The sequence below is a fragment of the Syngnathus floridae genome, chromosome 12, assembly GCF_059516105.1.
Source record: "Syngnathus floridae isolate MCC-2025c chromosome 12, RoL_Sflo_1.0, whole genome shotgun sequence".
Taxonomy (NCBI): Eukaryota; Metazoa; Chordata; class Actinopteri; order Syngnathiformes; family Syngnathidae; genus Syngnathus; species Syngnathus floridae.
Window position 1 is genome coordinate 4118315 of NC_142424.1, and position 20015 is coordinate 4138329.

Here is a 20015-nt window from a genome sequence, read left to right on the forward strand (position 1 = left end):
CCCTCGCCGTCGGCCCCCCAGAATGGCGACTGCCGCACTTTAATAAACCATCCCGCAGGGGTCAAGGCTCCTTTCTCCACGGCGTCAGCTGGGACGCCCCGGTCGCACTCCTAACCCCATCCTAACCCCGTTTCCAACGCCGGCATGCGTCGGAGCCCAGTTCTGTTTAGCGGGCAAAGCATTTAGAGGGGTTAGCGTTTCACCGAGGCAGCTGTTGGCACCATGTGCCTCATTCTGGCGCGGCGGGTCGACAGCACGCGAGGCAAACGCTTCACGCAACCCCCGAGGCATACCCCTGAGGATCCTTGCTCAGAAAACCTGATCGGGTATCACTTTGATGGGCAGCGGTGGGAAAAGTACTCTGTACTTAAGTAAAAGTGCAGATACTAGTGTAAAAAATACTGATTTATTTTTTGTTAAATAGTTGCACAAAATAAAATCAATCGGATCCAGATACATTTAAGTAGATGTATAGACTTGTATAGATTTCCAGAACAACCTTAATTGATGTCGTTCAGCAGTAGCCTGAATTTTGAGACGTGCCCGAGCTGTCGACAAGGAACTCCCACGTTCACGCACGCATTTGAGTCAACGAACAGCAGCGGATGTCATGTCTGTCGTTAGAAGGATTTTAGGCTCCCGGCCAGGCATTCGCCGTGTTGCCTGTTTTACTGACAACTCCGTCATAGAGGAGTCCAAAATAAATCATCTGCTCAAGATGGCTTACTTTTCCATAACTGTGACTGGGTGGATTGTTATAAGCATTGGAACATTTATGTTTTATAACTTGATCCTGATATGTTTTGAGAACTTGAATTAGATGCTCATCCTAATGGTTAACTTGATTTCTGACATGATGTTTAACAGGCAAATTTTAAGTGTGGGCAAAAATCCACGCTGTCAAAGTTAAAAAAAAGAAACAAAAACAGCTCCTTGGATGTTTCTGAAAGATTATCTTTTTTTTTTTATGCCGGCTGAAAACTGAAAAAAAAAGTAGATTTCTTATTGTGTTTTGCTATTTCAAAAACTTTTTTTTTTGGGTGAAACTTTTCCAAACCACCAAGCTTTCTTTTCCCATTTTTACCAATCATGTTTACGATCCCAAAATGACAAATACCTTTATAGCGCACATTTACGCAACTCAATAATACTTTTGTTTACATTCCACATCCATTTTCCCAGCACTATCTCCGCTAAAATAAATGTTGCCGCGCCGAAACTCCTCCAACGAAACCATCGTTCCCTGCCAAGATGCGACGCACGAGACTAACCTTTAGCTCCATTTACCTCGATTGATAAATGAATTGCACTTTGGGAAGGCCGCTGCAAGCAATGTTTCTGTTCGCGGTTCCCATGCTCCCAGGACCCTGGGGAGTGGCAGGAACAGATGTGACGTCTGCACTCCCACCACCAAACCTCCCGACCCCTCATTGGGTCCGTCTCCTAACACAGCTCTCCCTTCTGCAGCTTGTAAAACAATCTTCTGCTTGGAGAAACATGACATTCTGCCACCGTTGCCTTGTCCAATAATTCATTCTTTAATCGATGCTGAAACAAGATTACCGCTCCTTTCAAGAGGTTATAATTTCATCTCGTCCTAATTAGGGTTTGAATATGATATAGAGCCGTTTGAGTAATTTCATTTAGTTCCGGTTAATCTGTTGTTTCATTTCAATGTGAGTACTCCTCAGGGGTTCTCAAACTGGGGAACCCGGACCTCCAAGGGTCCACAAAATAAGGATGAGCCGGAATGTTGCCTCCAGAATAGCTTTAACTTGCAAAGGGAAGAAAAATTGTGCAATCAAGAATCATTTCTCACTGTAAAATTAAAACTGAAAAAACACAATACGTTTTGAAAGATCAGTCAAAATGACAGTAAGGTGATCTCTGCTTTAAAAATCACTGACAATGAATGAGTTAAGTTCAACTTTAAAGGTTTTTTGTTCATTCTGAAATTTCACCCCGGGTGTACCGTAACTATGTTTAGGCATCCATAGTGGACTGCTGTCCTTTGTGATGCACTGATAGGATGAACCCTGATAGCTTTAAGTGTGCATCCGGTAACTACAGTAAAGTCTTATCGCCCCCTTGAACATAAGTGACTGGCTCTATCTCGGCCATCATACACCTGCCGAAGCTGAGAACTCACTCCGCTGGCATTGTTCAGCGACTCTGTATCATTATAACATGGCAGGAGAGATCTAACTGATAGTCGGGAGGCCTCCTTGAAGAATGTCAAATAAAAGCATTTAGAAGACTATTGGGATTTAAAAAAAAATCTTGTTTGCACTTAGTAGAGAGATACCTTAAGTTCACATTGGTTACAGTTAGAGAGGTACATTGCTTATTTAGTCTAAACATTCTCAGATTGAATGACATTTGAAACAAAAATTAATCCTGATGGAAAAAATAAAAAAGAGGAATATTAATGATGAAATATAAGTGGTAGATTGGAATATTAGACGATGCATTAGTAATGGAAAGGGTGTTTAATCGTTTTGTGCTTGACGGAGTTTCCATTAAAATGCCCCTTAAAATTGTAAACGCTATCATCGCCCTCTAGTGGTTAAATACTCACATTACAACTACAGTCACAAATTAAATTTATGTACAATCTGTGCGTGTTACAGTGGCTTACCAAATACACTAATGTCAAGAATGAAACTTTCAAACCGTTTCAGACAATACTTAAAGAAACACTGAAATAGACTAGTTCATCTCATTAATAACACAGTTATGTCCCCTTTAAAAGAATAAGTTGCCCTCGGCTCACCGTGAGGAAGTAGATGTTGTTTGGCCGGTGACGCCGCTTGTACACGTAGCCTAGTAGGATGTGGCTATTGAAGATGGTGGCGGTGTGTCAAACTCGCTGTCCTGCGCATTTGTAAGACTTTACCTTTTCCCTTTTTATACCGTCCGGGGGTCGTACCCATACACGTATAAACAACAACACCGCCGATCATTTCTGAGTTACATCCTTCGATTTTACGCGGAAAGCTTAAGTGCCCCCTCCTCCCTTTGGTTAGCATAGGCGAGCTAGCGGCGATGCTAAGGAGCTAACGTTAGCACACTGGGGGTAGTGGACCTTGGTTTAAGAGTGCAATCGCCCGGTGACAAGCGATCCGTGACAGATCACCGGAGTGCCCTCGTCGGTTGGGAATTTGCAATGAGGGAAATTTCGATACGGATCGTTCGCGAGGCCAGAATTCGGGCATCTTTCGGCGACTTTGGAGCGCCGTGTTTTGCTAGTTAGGGTGTTAAGGACGTGTTGAGGGGGTTTAAGCTGTGGAGCAACCACGTTCGCTGGCGATCAAAAACAAGAAGTAGACCTTTCGAGAAGCTGATGTTTTGTTGATTAATAATGTATGCATGGAGGAATATTTCACTGGTTGCATTTTCAACAAGTGGCGGATTGTAATGTGTCAGTATTGTATATCTCGGGAGGTTAACTATGCATTTTATTTTTTGTGCATTTTTAAGGAAAACAATGTGATCCATTCAAATTAGTCACTTACTGAACCCCATTTCATGCATTTTCTTCATTCGGGTCGTTCGATTGCTTATGCATGCCCCAGCTGACTTGCAGCAAGAAGCTAGCTCCACCCTGGACTGGTCCCCAGGGCACATATAGATTCACTCTAACAGTTACACTAATGCTCATATACAATTGTTGAAGTGAAGCAGACCTGTTGTGAGGCGAAAGCACCCTTGACTGGTCGCCAGTCAATGTTTTCTTGGAATGTGGAAGGGTGTCATTGAACACTCATGGATGCATGAGGAGAAATTTCACTCAGGAAGGCCTCGGAACCCAAAACATGCATGTTGGGTTCCTTGAAGACAATACGTTGTCCATAAGGCAATTAGGTATTTGTCTTTAAGTGACGTATGATTGGCTGATGACCAGTCTACGATGGTGTACTGGTGCCACGTCGGACAGTTTGGTTTAACGACATCGCAGCCTGCCTACTTCACAAACATAGGTGTGGTAAATGTCCACTTGCCTTTTATTAACCATCTGTTCTTTCTCTATCCAGCTACGACTGATTTCAACTTCTTCTGTGAGATCTTCTTGATCAACTTGATCATCACGCTTCTTGCTGCCATGCAGCCCCCCCCTCGGACTGGACCCCCGGGAGCCAGCGGGCCGCCTCCTCCTTCCGGGCCGAATATGTTCCGCAGGACCAGGCCTCTCAAGCATCCAGCGGCGGCAGCAAACGCTTCAATGCCGCCCTCTACTCAACCCATGACAGACCCGTTTGCTTTTGTCCGAGCCCCACCTCCGATGGGTGCCCCGGTACCCCATAGCAACTCTCTGCTAACACAAGCCCCACCTGATTCCACCTACACCCTAGCAGGCCCAAGTTTGGCCCCGCAACCACAGACAATGGAGGGTGTCCCAACCGCTCCAGCTGGCCCCCTGCCGTCCTCTCTTCCAGCGGTGCCCATGTTCAGCCCTCACAGTTCAGCCGATGTCCGCACGGGATACGCGCCATTGCATTCCGAACAAGATTACTTGAACTCGAGAGAGCAGCCGTTGGCCGCGGAACCGCCATGTGTGCCGTCAGCCCCGGTACCAAATCAGACATTTAATCAGGAATTCCACGCGCAGTCTTCTCCTCAGCCTGTCCCTTTCCAGCCAGTGCCTCCCGCTGCCGCCTCCTCTCAAAGGGCCTCCGATCACGGAAGTCGCCCTCCATCCGTTCAGAACTATTTTCAGCCTACCAGTGACCCTCCACAACAGCCTTTCAATACACAGCCGCAGGCTCAGATGTACCCCTCCAACGCCCCCACGCCTCCGACACAATTTGGGCATCCTCAGATGCCGCCGCCCCACCCGCAGCAGAACCCCGGAAATTCCTCCAGCTCACATTGGGCTGGACCAAATACGACCCAGCAGCATAACTCTCACTTCCAACACCAGAGCTACTTCATGCAGACTTCTGCCCCGCAAGACGTGTGGTTGAGTCAAGCGCCACAGGACCCAGCCTACCACCAAATGGGGACCGGCCCAACACACCCGCATCCTCAGCCTGATTCTGGATCTCATCATCCACCTAACGCGGGTCCCCAGCATGACTCAGCCTCTGCGACGGTTCCGTACACTCAAGATACTGGTACACTCTCCATGTTCTTCAACGATGATGTAGAAAATGAGGAAACTTTAGCAGGAGAGCGTAAAAAGGTCTTAAACGGGATTCCTGAATCCTCGCAGCCTCTGAGTCATCCGCAAGGTGCCCCACCGGGCCACAGTGCTCCGGTGAATGTTCCTTTTGACAACCAAGGAGCTCGTTTTCAGGACCATTCACACATACCATACATGAACGACGGAATCGCCACATTACAAGGAAGGAGTTCAAACCCACCTGAAACCCAGTATGACCATGTTGAGAACTTGGAGTGCGTCCCTAACCAGGAAGTGTTGCCCAGTGAAATTCACGGCAGTCCTTCTGGAGTGGACACCTATGAAACCGGCCCCAACCTGGAGACTCCAGATTCTATTCCCAGACCAATGAGATCTGCGAGCGCATCGTCAAACTACAGTAGCATGAGTCACGGTAGCGGGAGCGCCGGCCGTCGACACCACGGCGTAGTCGGCACCTTCATTCAGCAGGAAAGCCCGCGCCTCACCGAGGATGCTAACTTGCCTCCCGCCGCTGCCGCCGGTGGCTACTTTGAACAGATCGACTCTTATCCACCCGGAGACGTGGCCGCTACGCCGAGCACCTCAGAGCAAACGTGGCCCGCTACGCCGAGCCCCCCGAAACCTACGGGTATCTTCCAGGCCAGTGCTAACAGCTCGTTTGAGCCCGTCCGCTCTCACGGGGTCGAGGTGCGCCCCGCCGAGGTCGACAGAGCTAAAATGGTAGCGGAAGGTGGCACAGATCCCACGTCGGGCAATCTGGAGCAACCACCAGATAATATGGAAAATATTTACGGGCCAGGTCACCCTCTGCCTGTTGGTGTGCCTCACCTGCCGAACCCCGTGGTTCAATCTCACTCCCGACCGTCATCGCGTGCCTTTGGCGCCAATCGGCCCTGTGAGAGCCCTGCCACCACTTTATGGGCCCAGGGTGATCCTTCCAGTTTAGCCGCTAGCATTTTATTGGCGCCCGCTGCCCCGACTGTTCTGGCCCCGTTAAGAGAGCCGAGTGCAGATGTCATACAGCCTCCAGAGGATGGTCCGCTGGACCTTCATCCTCCTCAGAGAATCCCACAACACATTTCAGAGAACCTAGAGAACCCACCGAAGGTGAGTGAGTCAGACACCGCGGACTCGCAGGGCCACCTGGGCTACGCGTCTCTTCTCGTCTCTGAATCGCTCCAGCAGCCTGTTCTGATCGCACCACCTGTGTCCAACTGCGTGATTCCCCCCAGTACCTTTTCTGCTCAAGCAACAGTTAGCGCTGGAACATCCCGTGCACCCGTTCTTTCCCCCAATCAGAATCCACTTAGCCCACCTGCTCTTACCTCAAACCCAGTCCCGCTCAATCTGACTCGAGAAAGTGCCGAAGCAGCAAATTCTGGAGTGGCTTCGGCACAGACCCATGCAGTCCAGCCCTCTTTTTCTCGTGGCCAATCGATGAGTGGAGACCCTAACTTTGCTCTCCCGGTTAATCCTCTGACTTCTCTCGCCGCTCCTTCTGTCACCAATCACAATCAGCCCTCAAATTATGAACTCCTTGATTTTTCTATGCACCAATCACAGAGCCAAAATCAAGCATCAGGCCATCCTTCTGCTTTGCACGAGTCGCCGCAGTCTAGTAATGGATTTTACATGCAGGTCACCAAAGATGCACAGCAAGGGCTAAGAGGGGACAGGAGTGCTCCTGTTCCGACTTCAGCCCCTTCAGCTCCACCACAGGTCACGGTACCTTCTTTATCATCTGCTCCACCGCTTCTGCCAGCGTCATCACCATTGGCCCCATCAGCTCCGTTACCATCCGCCCCTTCGGCCACGGTGGCCCCCTCGCCAAACACGATGGCCACGCCTACTTCCTCCGTAGCAGGCGCAAACACTCAGCAGCCAGAACCTGCAAGGATCCCTGAGGCAAATGCCACAGCACAGGTGCAAGGTGATGTCGCTTTACCCTCAAGGGGGGTACAGCCTTCCCCTGGCCAGTATCCAGCTCCTGTTCCTGCGAGCGTTCCTCAGGCGCCTCCTTCCCAGCAAGCTCCTGCAGAGCCGCCGCGACCGCCCTCTTCCGCCGGCAGCCAGCAGGGCTACGGACCTCCTCCTCCCGGCCCAGGGCCGATGTACGGAGGTTATTATGGAAACTATGGAGAATACCCAGACGGCCGAGCGCCGTATCCTCCTGGTCCATACCCGGCTGGGGATCCTAGAGCTCAGCAGTATTATCCGGTATGGTTAAGAATGATCTATTACTCGCTCTTGAGTCAACTGCAATTTTAAAAAGCTAAAAGCTGTTTTCCTTCTCAGGAGGGAGCATATAGAAGAGGAGATCCTTGGTACGGCAGGTATGACGGCGCCAACCCAGCTTACCGCGACCCACACTATCAGTACCGAGAGCCTCAGCCGGAGCGACCCAGCTCCAGGACCAGCCAGTATTCCGACCGGCCTTCATCCAGGTCAGTGCAACGCTCCCATGTGGTCTTTTCGTTCGTGCGGAATATTGTCTTAAATATATTTGGCGCCTTTCTCCCTCAGGCAAGGCTATACTGAGGACTACCACCGAGCCAACCGAAGTGCCTATGATGAATATTATTACGGCAAGCACTATGATTATGCAGGTATGAGACTTTTGTCTGAATTTGATTGAAAAAAGTATTGAAGAAATTTTTTTTGTTCCCTATAGGATACAACTATGGACAGTATGACCCCCGATACAGAGGATACTATGATCAAGCCTATTGGTCCACTTATGATGATGCGTACAGAAGCAGAGACAACTACTACAACCAACAAATGTATCCGCCAAGGTAATATTGAGCGAAACCTGCAGAAACTTTGCTGTGATTTTACTGATAGAAGAAAAAAAAAAACCCTACCTGCACCTCTCACAGGAAAGAAGGCTCCGATGACCAGTGGCGCTACTACCCCGGTTACGACAGCAGCTTCGACGACGACTACCGGCGACGCGGCGGAGAAGCGTACAACGACGACTTTGACCGACGCAGCGTTCACAGCGAGCAGTCTGCTCACAGCGTGCATAGCTCTCACAGCAGACGCAGCAGCTTCAGCTCCAGGTCCCAACAGGTACGTCTGAAAAATATTCGGTTATTACAATTGTGAATTTTGTCAATTTGCAGGAGAATGAAAACTTAAAAGTATTGCGTGTCCTCCCCCTAATTTTTTTTAGAGCCAAGCGTACAGGAGTCAGCCAGACTTGGTGTCGGCCGCTTATGATGCCACATCGTCTACGCTAGCTGTGGACTACTCTTATGGACAGTACCCAAACCAGACTGACGCTACCCAGAATTACGACCAGTACCTCTACCCCTCTGAGTACACGGCAGACAGCACCTGGATCGCCCCCGAACAGCGTAAGTTTGCCTTTTTGGTTAATGATAGCAACTACGTGCTCACGACATTTGTCCTGTAGCGCCCCCTCGTCCGGCCACCCCGGAGAAGTTCACCATGCCCCACCGTTGTGCCCGCTTTGGGCCCGGTGGTCATCTCGTCCAAGTTCTGCCCAATCTTCCGTCAGCAGGGCAACCTGCTCTGGTTGATATTCACAACTTGGAGGTACTTTTTCAATTAACGTTGTGTTGTTTTGATTGAGTACGTCATTGACATTTGGTTAATTTGGACTTTTCAGACAATGTTGCAGAACACATCGGATCAGGAAGAACTACGAGGTTTCCCTGGACCACTTGTGAAGTAAGTCTTTTGGTCTTTTTTTTTTTTTGGTCCGCTACTCCTCACGTTTGACCTCATCCTCTTCAGGGAAGAAACCCACAAGGTGGATGTGATAACATTCTCCCAGAACAAGGCGCTGGCATGTTCCCATGACAACAACCTCTTAGACCGAGACTCCGCCCACCTACTTTGGGACTTCATCGTGCTGCTGTGTAGACAGAACGGGGTAAGATTGTCGTAGCGTTCGTTGCACAGTCAACATTTGCCGTTTACTGGAGTTAAAAATAAAAACGAATATTTTTTTTTCTCTCAAGACTGTGGTAGGCACCGACATCGCCGACTTGTTGCTGAAGGAGCATCGTTCCGTGTGGCTTCCGGGCAAGAGTCCAAACGAAGCAAACCTGATTGATTTCAACAACGAGCCACTGGCCAGAGCGGAGGAGGAGCCAGGAGCCGGACCGCTCTCCCTCCTGTCTGACACCTTCATGACGGTCCCGGAAAACGTCGGCAAAGAAACGGAACGCTTCAGGGAGCTTCTGCTCTTCGGTCGCAAGAAGGTAAGAACTCACACCTTGACGTTGTCTGTTTGTTTCATGCCAATTTGGAAACGGGCTTCTTTTTCTTCTCCTTAACAGGATGCGCTTGAAGCAGCCATGAAAGCTGGTCTGTGGGGACATGCTCTCCTGCTGGCCAGTAAGATGGATAACAGGACACATGCACGTGTCATGACAAGGTGACTATCAACTGATTTTTTGGAGATGATCCAAAATATATTTTAAAGCTTATCCTTATTTTATTGCTCATCTGCTTGACAGGTTTGCCAACAGCTTGCCTATCAATGACCCTCTCCAGACGGTGTACCAACTTATGTCGGGTCGGATGCCCGCTTCAGCTACCGTAAGTATTTAAACTGAATGTAGAATAAATTAAAAGGATGTCCAATTGTAATATACAACGTTTACATTTTTTCCTGTGCTGACGTAGTGCTGCGGAGAGGAAAAGTGGGGTGACTGGCGCCCTCACCTGGCCATGATATTGTCTAACCTCACGCACACTTTGGACCTGGACTCTCGCACAATCACCACCATGGGAGACACTCTCGGTAGGCTGGAACGAGGACGGAAACATGTTAACGTGAGCACGGCGATAAAATAGATGTCCGTGTGTTTGCTAGCTTCAAAGGGGCTGATTGACGCGGCACATTTCTGCTACTTAATGGCTCAAGTCGATCTGGGTGTTTACACCAAGAAGAGCACCAAGATGGTTCTGATTGGCTCCAATCACAGGTGGAATCTCGTCTTTCAATTGCTCCGTGGACAAATAACATTTGAACTGAATTTTTGTATATCCACTTCAGTTTACCTTTCTACCACTTTGCGACCAACGAAGCAATACAGAGGACGGAAGCCTACGAGTATGCACAGTCTTTGGGCTCCCAGCCTTGTTCCCTACCCAATTTCCAGGTATTGTCTTCAAAGGATTTTCACAATGTTAACAAACCGCCGCTATGTGGTGTCAAGACTTTGAATGTGTCTCGCTAGGTCTTCAAGTTGATCTATGCATGCCGCTTGGCCGAAGCGGGCTTGAGCGCGCAGGCGTTCCACTACTGTGAAGTCATCTCTCGGACTGTCCTCCAGCAGCCATCCTACTATTCTCCTGTATTTGTTAGCCAAGTCATTCAGGTGACCTCATCCCTCATCTCTCACAATTTAGTCAATTTACTACTGCTAGACGGCAGTACTGATGGGTGTAATTTGACAGATGTCCGAAAAGCTGAGATTTTTTGACCCTCAACTGAAAGAAAGGCCCGAGCAGGAGTTGTTCAACGAGCCTGATTGGATGATCCAGCTCAGACAGCTGGATGGCCAGATCAAAGTAGGAAGACCATTTTTAGGCTTTGCAAGAAGCTTGGAACAAACAACTAATGCCACTCATGTTCTTTAGACGGGGGCAATTACCTACAATGCTGACAGATCCAGCCCCGCACAATTCACCAGCAGTAGCAGCCCCACCTCAGAAATGGATCAGACCGGTCCAGCTGAACCTTACAACATGTCGACGGAGTTGGACGGCCCTGCTCCTGACAACCCGTTGATGAGCTCATTGCTGCCCGGCGCTCCGCCGCAGGGAATCCACCTCATGCCTCCAGGTTTGTGTGCCAGCTTGTTGGTAACCACGTCCTGAATTACAACAATCTCGCCTTTCCGTTAGCTCCCACCTCCATCCTCCAAGATGGAACAGCCCCGCCTCAACCACATATGCCACAGTTCTACCCAGTACCACCCAGTGGGCCACCCGGACACATTCCAATGTCGGGCTACCCTCCGCACGATCCCGCCTATGCTCCTCCCCACTACCAGCCTCCACCCGTGCAGTCGGAAATGTACCCGGGACAAGGTCCCCATTCGCCAGTGCACGGGGGCCACCTTCCACCTCAGATGCCGCCTTCGCCAGGGCACATGCCGCCTTCGCCAGGGCACATGCCGCCTTCACCAGGGCACATGGGCACACCACAGGAGATGCCGTTCAACCAACCAGTATCCCCGCACAGAAGCTCCATTACGCCGCAGATGGACTTCTATGATCACATGGCACAGCTGGTCGGGAACTGTTTTGTCTTTTGAAACACTCGACTTGCAGCACTGTACTCACGACTCAACTTTTTGCACAGGCTCCTGGTAGGAGATCGAGAACCACGTCACAGTCTTCAGTGCACCGGGTGAGTTATTCATGTATAATAATAATAGCAATAATAATGTAAAAATAATTTATGAATGAAGAATTGATTTATCACTTTTACCTTTATTTTTTTCAGGCCTCGGGACGGCGCTCTCGCACCACCTCTGAGTCGTCAACTCACTCCGGCGGGCGAGACAGGAGCAATTCGGCTGTCAAGCAGGCTTCTCCGCCGCCTCCTTCTATTCCGGAGCAGCCCCGCAAAGAGGAGACCAAGAAAGCCAAGAAGGACTCTCCTAAAAAGGTTGAAAAAGATTTACCTCTACAGGACATGTATTCACACACACAAAAAAAAATATCCAAACTGCAAATCACTCCATATTTCATTACTTTTTTTAACTTAATTTATTGTCGCTGAAGACTCACAAGAGGTCTTGTCTGATTGATATATAGAGTGGCGGTGGTGTGGGCTGGCTGACGACGTGGCTTTACAGGAAGGGCAAGAATGAGGCTCACTTACCGGACGACAAAAACAAATCTGTAAGCTGCAAAACTCGAAATTTCAAGCTTGCGACCGGCCTTGACAGCCATTATTTTGTCAGATCGTGTGGGACGAAAAGAAGCAGAAATGGGTGGACTTGAACGAGCCTGAGGAAGAGGTCTGTCTTTAATCATAATCTATTGCGATGACATAAATATTTAAATATTGCTTTTTTTTTTTAAAGAGTAAACCAATTGCACCACCTCCCTCTGGGTTCCCCATGATGCCTTCCGCGCCTGTTCCTCCAGGGCCCACCGCCCCCCCGGGCAGCGGTCCTCCTGTCAACATGTTCTCAAGAAGAGCTGGTAAGACAAACGGGTCGGGGTGGGAACGATGACGGTCAACTAATCGACTTTTATTCTTCCGCCCTCCCCAGGCTTAAAGAACAGATATGTGGACGTGCTGAACCCCGGTGGAAGCGCCAAACCAGCCGGGATGGCTCCTGCCCCTCCCATGGAACTCTTTGCACCTCTCGCGCCGATGGCCATACCCACCAACCTATTTGTGCCTAGTTCAGGTGTGTGACACAAAAACTGTGTTACAATACAAACATTGCTATTATGACATCTGTTCTGCTGTAGCTCCCAAAGATCAACAACCTCTAGAAGGCAGCGAAGGAGGAAATCAGCAGCAGATGTCACCAAACAGCTCTGTTCCACAGGTAGGTGCTTTCAATGTTTTTGAAAAATGAAGTCAAAGGAGCCTTAAATAAAAAAATAAAAACTTTCAGATGTTCAATCCGACGCTGTTACCGCCCGCCCCGCAAGGTCCTCCTGCCCTCGACGGGTCACAATCTGGAGAGGTGAGACGAATTGCTCTTCTGTCTCCAGCTAGCCGCGATGCTGCTCAGCTAACAAGTGTGTGTGTGACTGCGAGCATATGACAACGTAATAATAGCATGTCCATTTAAAGTCTTTCCTCATAATCTCGCTCGGCGTGTCTTTAATCCGAATTCTCTTCATGTCTTATTTTTGCCAATCATTTCCACAGTTCTTGCCAGCACCCATTAGCGCCGATGCATGGGAGATGATTAATAAGGCTATGTGCTTTGTTTTCTTGTTTGTCCGCTGTCCTCAGCTGTCACGTTCTAGCTCAATGAGTTCTTTATCACGCGAAGTGAGTCAGCATTTAAACCAGGTATCTTGTTCATTCTTTTTTTTTACGAGGTTCCCAACTGCCCCACCGACCCGCCGTCAAACACCCGCCCGCCCTTGCTTGTTCCGCATAACTTGTTCGAGCAAATGTCTAATGTGGAATATGTGCCTGCTTACCTGCCTGCGGTGTGGTCTCCAGCAATTATCTTCTTGTGAGAGAAAGTCGGTCATGTAGACTTTTGATTTAATCACATTTTTTTTAAATATTTTAATTTTAGACTTATTCAGATTATTAGGTTACATGAGAGTTGGTCAAGATATACAGCAATTGGAGGACAAGTAACATCTTTCATAATTTTAGGCTTTTATTTTAAAAATGACTTAGAATGGGGGACAGTTGAACAGGAGTTGGAGTCTCTTAAATTAAATGTGATAATTGAAGATAAGAATCTTTTTAAATTTTTCATTTGGGCCTTTTACGTGGAAGAGTGTTTGGTGATTTAAGTATGCTGGGAAGCATTAGTTTGAACTATTTTTCATGGTCAGATCTGAAAAATGAGAGTGAAGACTTCTGGGAAGCTGTGAAACCAGTTTGTCAGATTTAAAGTATATTTAGTAACAATTGGTGAGGGTGAAGCACGCTGGAGACGTCATCAGTATGTTGTGATGCCTGCATGCAGTCCATTAACCCTCCACCTAGTTTGCATGGATACTAAACAAAGTGAAACCTGACTCCTCCGTGCATTAAAAACTGTGAACATTTGCTCAGCTTGTGTATTTCTAATTTGACATTGGCACTGATTTTTTTTTTTTTTTGGTAAAGGTCGCAAAGATGTTTAACTAAGGCCGCAACGTAACTCTCGTTTGTCATTACAGAGTCATCCAGGACTGAGAAATACGCCAGTTGGGGGCGGCGGCTTTTTATAACCTAGCACAGGTAAGGATGAATTAAACGTATTTTTCCACTGCAGTTTTAAAGAAATCATCTTTATGCATGTGCTTTCCACAGACATCAGGATGAGCCACCATGTTGGAAACAGACGAGTGCAACCCGGAAGCCCAAAAGCGCCGAACGGACGACCCAACCACTCTTTAATTCCTCAAAGTCTATTTTTGAAACACGACCTGGTGTTTTTCCTTTTTTTTTTTTTTAAGCAGAACTATTACACAGGCATCATTTAGTGTACAAATAAAAACTCTCGGCTTTACTGTTAGCACATGCAGTGTTTGTATCTTCTCCCTCTTGTGTCTTAAACGTGTGGTTTTTTTTTTTGTCTTGTTAATTTCATATTGTGGTTTTGTTATGATGTTGAAGAAACATTAGAACCACTTGTCTTCTAGTGCATCATCTGCTGTGTTGTGTGCCCCCCCGTCAAAAAAAAAAAAAAAAAAAAAAGGAACTAGACTGGATGTGAGGATGCTGCATGTTTCCACATATTTATTTTAAAGCCCTCCTGTCAATCAAATGACTTAAAGTGCAAATATCTTGTCATGAGTGACCAGCAAGAATCATGAACCACCCGGTGCAGAGAATGGAAAAAAAAAAAATAATAATCCAAATGTTTGTATATGAGATCGATTGTATTTATGAGCTTTAGGCATAAAAGTATGTGTGTGAATGTGTGGAGAATAAATTTGTGTGATTTGTTTTTGATGAGAAGCATTTGGAGCAATTGTCACCAATTCATGTTTGTAACGACAAATCCACATTGTGACACAAGTTGTACTTGTGAGTACACACACTGTAATTTACTAACATGATTTTGAATGGAATTACTTATCAGCCCCGGCCCGCTAGCCCCCCTCGTATTTAATTCCATTTTTTGTTTTGTAGACTTGATTTGAAAAGGTCCCCTTTTGTTTCAGCACATGGATCGTGTAAAATACAAGAATCAAAGGCAAATACTTAATAAAGGTATTTTTTGCGCTTGAGCACTTTGAAATGTGTCATTTGCATGGAGGCTTCATTACAAGGTATCACTCAATGTCTTTTAGCTGATTTTGTTAAAATACCCTAAGGATAATTTTACAGCAATTTCGCAACCAAAGGTCAGCCCACATTAGACTCAATATAAGCACACCCACCTCAACTTTTACTCGCCAAATCTTCAACGATATCATGTGCTGAGGGCTGCTTGTGCTTTGTGAACGGCAGCCTCAAGCATGGTGCGCTCTTGAAGCAGCTGACGGAGAACATCAGCGTCCATTTCCAGCAACATGCCTGCACACACAAACAGTCATTAGGAATACATCAATAAAATTTCCCAATTTGTTCCCCCGCCAACAAAAAAAATCTAATTTCATCATTATAATCAGAGTGAAAGAGCATCAAAAGTCTACACACCCCTGTCCAAATTTGTGATTAAAAAAAAAAAAAAGTCCAAGGTTAAAATGTCACATCAGTAGATTTTTTGCTACTTTGAGACATGTTGGTTTACCGGTGATTTCATGCGCATGAGGCTTGTCCAGTTCCTCCACCTGCAAGAAGAGCTTCTCTCCCAACCCCTCGGTGTCCTCGGGGTCCGATGCGTCGCTTACGTCTGTCTCCTCGACACGCTGCCTGCGTACACGCCCGTCAAGTGAGTACAGTGGAAGCTCCATAAAGTCAATATAGAAATTAAAGTTCTAATACGCTGCTCAATTGTTATTATAATTGACCAATAATATTTTCCTAAAATGTCTTTCCAAAAAACATGAGTGACATACTGTTGTAAGGTCTTGAGCGCTGCATTCAGCTGCTCTTCCAGCTGTTTGGGATCTGAGAGAAGCTTTAACACGGCCTCCTTGTCCTGTTCCAGTAACATGCCTTGTGGAATTAAACACAACGGCATTTCCAAAGTCAGACAAAAATGTAGATTTGTATCTATATCGTTGACATACAGATGACTAACCGGTGATTTTCTGTGAGTATCCGGTGTTGTAAATGTCCACCAGGTCAAAAAGCTGCTCGCCCAAAGAGTCCGAAGACATGGAGTCGTTGTCTTCTTCCTTCCTTGTTGTTTTGCTGCAAAAGTCAATAAGGTATTGAGGTTACAATTAAAATATTGAATTTAAATTTTTGAAAATATTAAATGTATGGTTATCATTAATTACCTGGTCTCCTGGAGCATATCCACATGCAGGGCTTTAACTGCTTTTTCCACGGCTGTTGCAAGCATAGCCTCATCCTGCAGCATCCTTCTCAGGACAGGTGCAGGAAGCTCTAGCAGCATACCTGGAGCAAAACATAGATGCATTTATGTGAATGATTATTTCTGAAGGAAATATAGATGACAGTCAATCTCACCTGTAAGTTTCCCAGCGTCCTCGTTGTGTTTGTGAAAAATCCGAGTGTATAACTGTTCGCCAAGTGTTTCCAAGTCATCATCATTGTCCATGTTTCCTCATTTACTAAAGTCTGCCTTTTGCTTAATGTCTTTCAAACAAGTTAAAAACTAAAAGTAACAAAGCCGTGGAGTCCATTGGCCTCAAATTATAAATTTGAGGTCTGTTGAGTGGACATTTGTTAAGAAAAGCATATATTGGGTTTATTCATTTGTTTGATTCAATTTTTTTCGAGTTTCCAATTTCCTCAATTTTTCGTTTTATCGAGGTCCAACTACTTTATGTATTTCATTAGTAATTGTTTATTTACTCAACTTGACGTAAAACAATAGTTATTTCCCTTCGTAGCGTTTCTGAGGCTAGCAACTTGAATACCGCAAGCTTGTTCATAAACAAGAGGCGCATAATGATGACGTAAAGCTAGCGACTCGTAAAGTGTGGATGTGTTCATCCGCGGCTTTGGTGATAAAATAGAGCTGAAAATGTATTTCTAGCATGTTTTTTAAAAATACAATATCCAAGTAACACATTAATAGTTTTTATATGAATATAGGTAGTACAAATGTAAATTATCGCCCGACAATTGTTATTTTCCAAAAATTAAACAATAGGCGTGGATGAATCGCTTCCTCGAGTTGGGGTGAAGCGGTTTCCGCTTTCTCTATTCCTTTTCCTCTGCTAAAAGGTAACGTGGTCTCCTCCGTAGCTTGCTGCCGATCACCAAACACTTAATATCCCTGCTTGTACAGCGTTTGTTTGGAACTTTTGTGTAAAATACGATCACTGGGTTGGTTATCTATCCCTTAACCTAACAGAAAATTGAGCCATGTCCTAATAAAGCCAGAAATGTGTCGTGTTGTTGAGGCCTCGCCGTACGGGGCTAGCATTAGCAAACGGGCTTGCATTAGCCATTACACCATTTACAAGTAAATTTGTATGTGTACCTTTAAGTTAAGAAAATAATGGTTATAGTTAGGGAGTCCCCGCTACACATTGTCTTTGTTACTCCCAATAATTAATGTCGGGGCGCGCATTGCCTGTCACATTTGCAATGAATGGAATTTTTGGAGTATGGATTGCAGTTTTGGGAATATTAGAATTTCTGTCACATGGCAAACAAATTTTAAATTGAATGTCCATCGCAGTTTGATGTCCGATGACAGACAATTGAATGCATAACCTTATTCAATGTGGTCTGTCTAGGTTCATCATGTCGGCCAATTTGCAATGGATGGTGATAAGAAACTGCTCCAGCTTCCTTCTCAAGAGGAATGGACAGACCTACAGCACTGTGAGTCATCTAATGTCCTTAAATATTAGAAAAATAACGTGTGCTAATAGTCTGTTGTCCAATGGCAGGAGCCCAACAATCTGAAATCCAGGAACACGTTCCGATTCAACGGGCTGGTGCACAAGAAGACGGTGGGCGTGCAGCCGGCGCCTGACGGCAAAGGAGTGGTCGTTCTGGTCAAGAAGCGCAAAGGTACGAATTTTGTGAAACCATTTATGTAATATTCCTTAACCATTTGGACTCTCCTTAACGCTAAGAAATATGTTTTTGTGATTTCTTAGGTCAGCACAAGCCAGCCAATTCTTACAACAAGATCACCATCAACAAGAATGCCCGCGCCACTCTCAACAGCCTGAGGAACATCATTAACAAGAACAAGTACAGGAGGGACCTGCGCATGGTTAGTGTTGCACTTTGTAAAAAAGATTCCTAAAATTATCCCCAGCCTTATTGTGTTGTCATCCCCTCCAGGCCGCCCTGCGTCGTGCCAGTGCCATTCTGAAGAGCCAGAAGCCCGTGGTGGTCAAAAAGAAGCGCGCCAGGGCTGCCAAGACCGCATAAATGGACAGGCGCCATAATTCAAAATAAAAGCTAGTTGTTTCACAAAAAACTTTGGTTTCATGTCCTTTTGTTGGGTTTTTAACAAAAATTGAAACATTACTTTCATGTATGCAAAATCAGCATCCCATTAGGATGGATTTTTGCAACAGTGCCGCAGGCAGCTTTCCATCCATCGTGTTGGAAAGTCCAGCCTCCCCCCTCCCTTAGCCGTTCAAACGCAAAGCACAAATCAATCACGACCAGCAAATCTCTGTGCTGCGTTCCGGCGTATCGCTGACCATGAGGCCCGTGTTGGTGTCGCTTCCCCTTGTGGCTGTGCACATTTTGCCGCTGCTGCTGCTAGTGGGAGACGCCTTTGAGCTGCAGGACACCATCCACGAACTCATTGAGGAGAACATCCACCTGCACGACCAGCTGGAGAACCTCACGCAAGCCCTCGCAAAGCTCCGGCACATTCTCTGGCATCACTCCAACGGTACTGCCTCCTCTTTGAATATATTCTCCCCTAAAAATAATTTCTATTTGCCTTTAAAAGATGAATCTAAGAACTTTTTTGTTAAATGCAGATCCCACAAGAGTAAAAGTATCTGTTCTGTTTTTCATTTCCTATTCATGTCATCTCCATCTCTAATCCTCCCCAGCAGCCAGCACTTATTGCTATGATCCTATAATCCACAGAATTAACTGTGATAAATCTCACACGGTATTTTACGCAATATTTACATCACATTACTTAAAACGATTTGCTCTACCTGTATTTTTATTGTGTCTAAATTTTATGCAGGGAGCTCAATTACTTTGTTTTTAGCTAAATCAATTCAAATCAGAGCTTCTCAAAGCCCACAATTGACAAAGTTCTGCACATCTCTTTTGTAGACCCGACACATCACGAACACCACAATCATCACAACGAAGACATCCAGCATCTCTGGGAAGAGTGGTCGCAGCGGGGTGTGTGTCCCATCATCATTATTATGATTGGAAAATGTATATTAATCTTATACTTCTACCATCAGGGGTGAGCGCAGAGACCCACCTGCTTCTGGAACACACCTTCTGCGGACGTGACCTGCACGGTTCGGCCGGCCCTCTCCACAGCAGGCCCAGTCTTGTCCTGATGACCATTATGGTGGCTTTGACCTGCATGGGGTGATTCATGCAATAAAGCATTAACTCTTAGCTAGGATACATAGCAGGTTTAAATTTAGGTTTAAGACAAGTCGTCAGCAAAAATATATGTGTATTTTAATGAGTAAAAATAGTGTGAATATTGTCTCCATATTTTACTTCATATAAATATACAGCAATGATAAAATTACCAATCTGTATGCACGTCAAGAAGTTTTAGATGATCTTGTGGAAACCCGTGCAGAGCAGCAGGTGGACAAGGCCACTGTGGGAAATTGTCTTTGTTTACATTCAGCAGTTTAGAAACATTATTTCTTCTTAATCAAGTTCATGCATTGGCGCGAACGCATCCCACCAACCTTTGTATGATGTTTGCCACTTTTCAACTTTGAGCTCCTGATAATCCGAGGTTCTCCACACGCCCACAGTCCCTGGAGTCCCAGTTTAGTTCGCCCTTGAAGCCAGATGACCTCGATGAGGGTGCTAAAAATAAGGAACACATGCATGAATGGATGACGGGCGCCCTCTGGTGGCTACCAGTGGTTAAATAACAGCAAAAAAGCACATCCTCCGTTCAAGATT

General features: G+C 46.2%; 4 protein-coding genes across 6 annotated transcripts; 3 read left to right on the top strand and 1 right to left on the bottom strand.

Annotated features, from left to right (window-relative positions):
• Positions 1 to 2781: 2781 nt before the first annotated feature.
• sec16a (SEC16 homolog A, endoplasmic reticulum export factor) lies at positions 2782 to 15061 on the top strand. 3 transcript variants are annotated; one of them, XM_088393067.1, is made up of 32 exons: positions 2782 to 2884; positions 4035 to 6250; positions 6782 to 7360; positions 7439 to 7587; positions 7667 to 7749; positions 7815 to 7938; positions 8023 to 8215; positions 8319 to 8502; positions 8562 to 8704; positions 8778 to 8839; positions 8906 to 9044; positions 9133 to 9375; positions 9454 to 9551; positions 9634 to 9715; positions 9803 to 9920; positions 9993 to 10104; positions 10176 to 10281; positions 10360 to 10500; positions 10580 to 10693; positions 10763 to 10967; positions 11030 to 11418; positions 11490 to 11537; positions 11634 to 11798; positions 11948 to 12034; positions 12097 to 12153; positions 12220 to 12340; positions 12412 to 12552; positions 12617 to 12696; positions 12766 to 12837; positions 13113 to 13172; positions 14006 to 14066; positions 14139 to 15061. In XM_088393067.1, the coding sequence occupies exons 2-31, from the start codon at positions 4103 to 4105 to the stop codon at positions 14054 to 14056; spliced, it is 6294 nt and encodes a 2097-aa protein (XP_088249193.1). In that variant the 5' UTR covers positions 2782 to 2884; positions 4035 to 4102; the 3' UTR covers positions 14057 to 14066; positions 14139 to 15061. The 3 variants fall into 3 exon arrangements, with proteins under 3 accessions (XP_088249193.1, XP_088249191.1, XP_088249192.1); XM_088393065.1 differs by having other exon boundaries at positions 4035 to 7360; XM_088393066.1 differs by lacking the exon at positions 13113 to 13172 and having other exon boundaries at positions 4035 to 7360.
• LOC148389597 (uncharacterized) lies at positions 14540 to 16867 on the bottom strand. The gene is made up of 6 exons (XM_088393076.1): positions 16416 to 16867; positions 16223 to 16343; positions 16021 to 16133; positions 15836 to 15935; positions 15568 to 15689; positions 14540 to 15350 (listed from the first exon to the last, which is right to left on the bottom strand). Exons 1-6 carry the CDS (start codon positions 16504 to 16506, stop codon positions 15247 to 15249), a joined length of 651 nt encoding a protein of 216 aa, XP_088249202.1. The 5' UTR covers positions 16507 to 16867; the 3' UTR covers positions 14540 to 15246.
• Positions 16868 to 17107: 240 nt separating this feature from the next.
• Positions 17108 to 18354, top strand: rpl28 (ribosomal protein L28). Its single transcript, XM_088393077.1, has 5 exons — positions 17108 to 17138; positions 17657 to 17744; positions 17813 to 17936; positions 18026 to 18144; positions 18216 to 18354. Exons 2-5 carry the CDS (start codon positions 17664 to 17666, stop codon positions 18303 to 18305), a joined length of 414 nt encoding a protein of 137 aa, XP_088249203.1. The 5' UTR covers positions 17108 to 17138; positions 17657 to 17663; the 3' UTR covers positions 18306 to 18354.
• A 182-nt stretch (positions 18355 to 18536) lies between these two features.
• On the top strand, positions 18537 to 19871 carry LOC148389599 (uncharacterized). The gene is made up of 3 exons (XM_088393078.1): positions 18537 to 18780; positions 19182 to 19256; positions 19322 to 19871. Exons 1-3 carry the CDS (start codon positions 18585 to 18587, stop codon positions 19456 to 19458), a joined length of 408 nt encoding a protein of 135 aa, XP_088249204.1. The 5' UTR covers positions 18537 to 18584; the 3' UTR covers positions 19459 to 19871.
• The last annotated feature ends 144 nt before the right edge of the window (positions 19872 to 20015 follow it).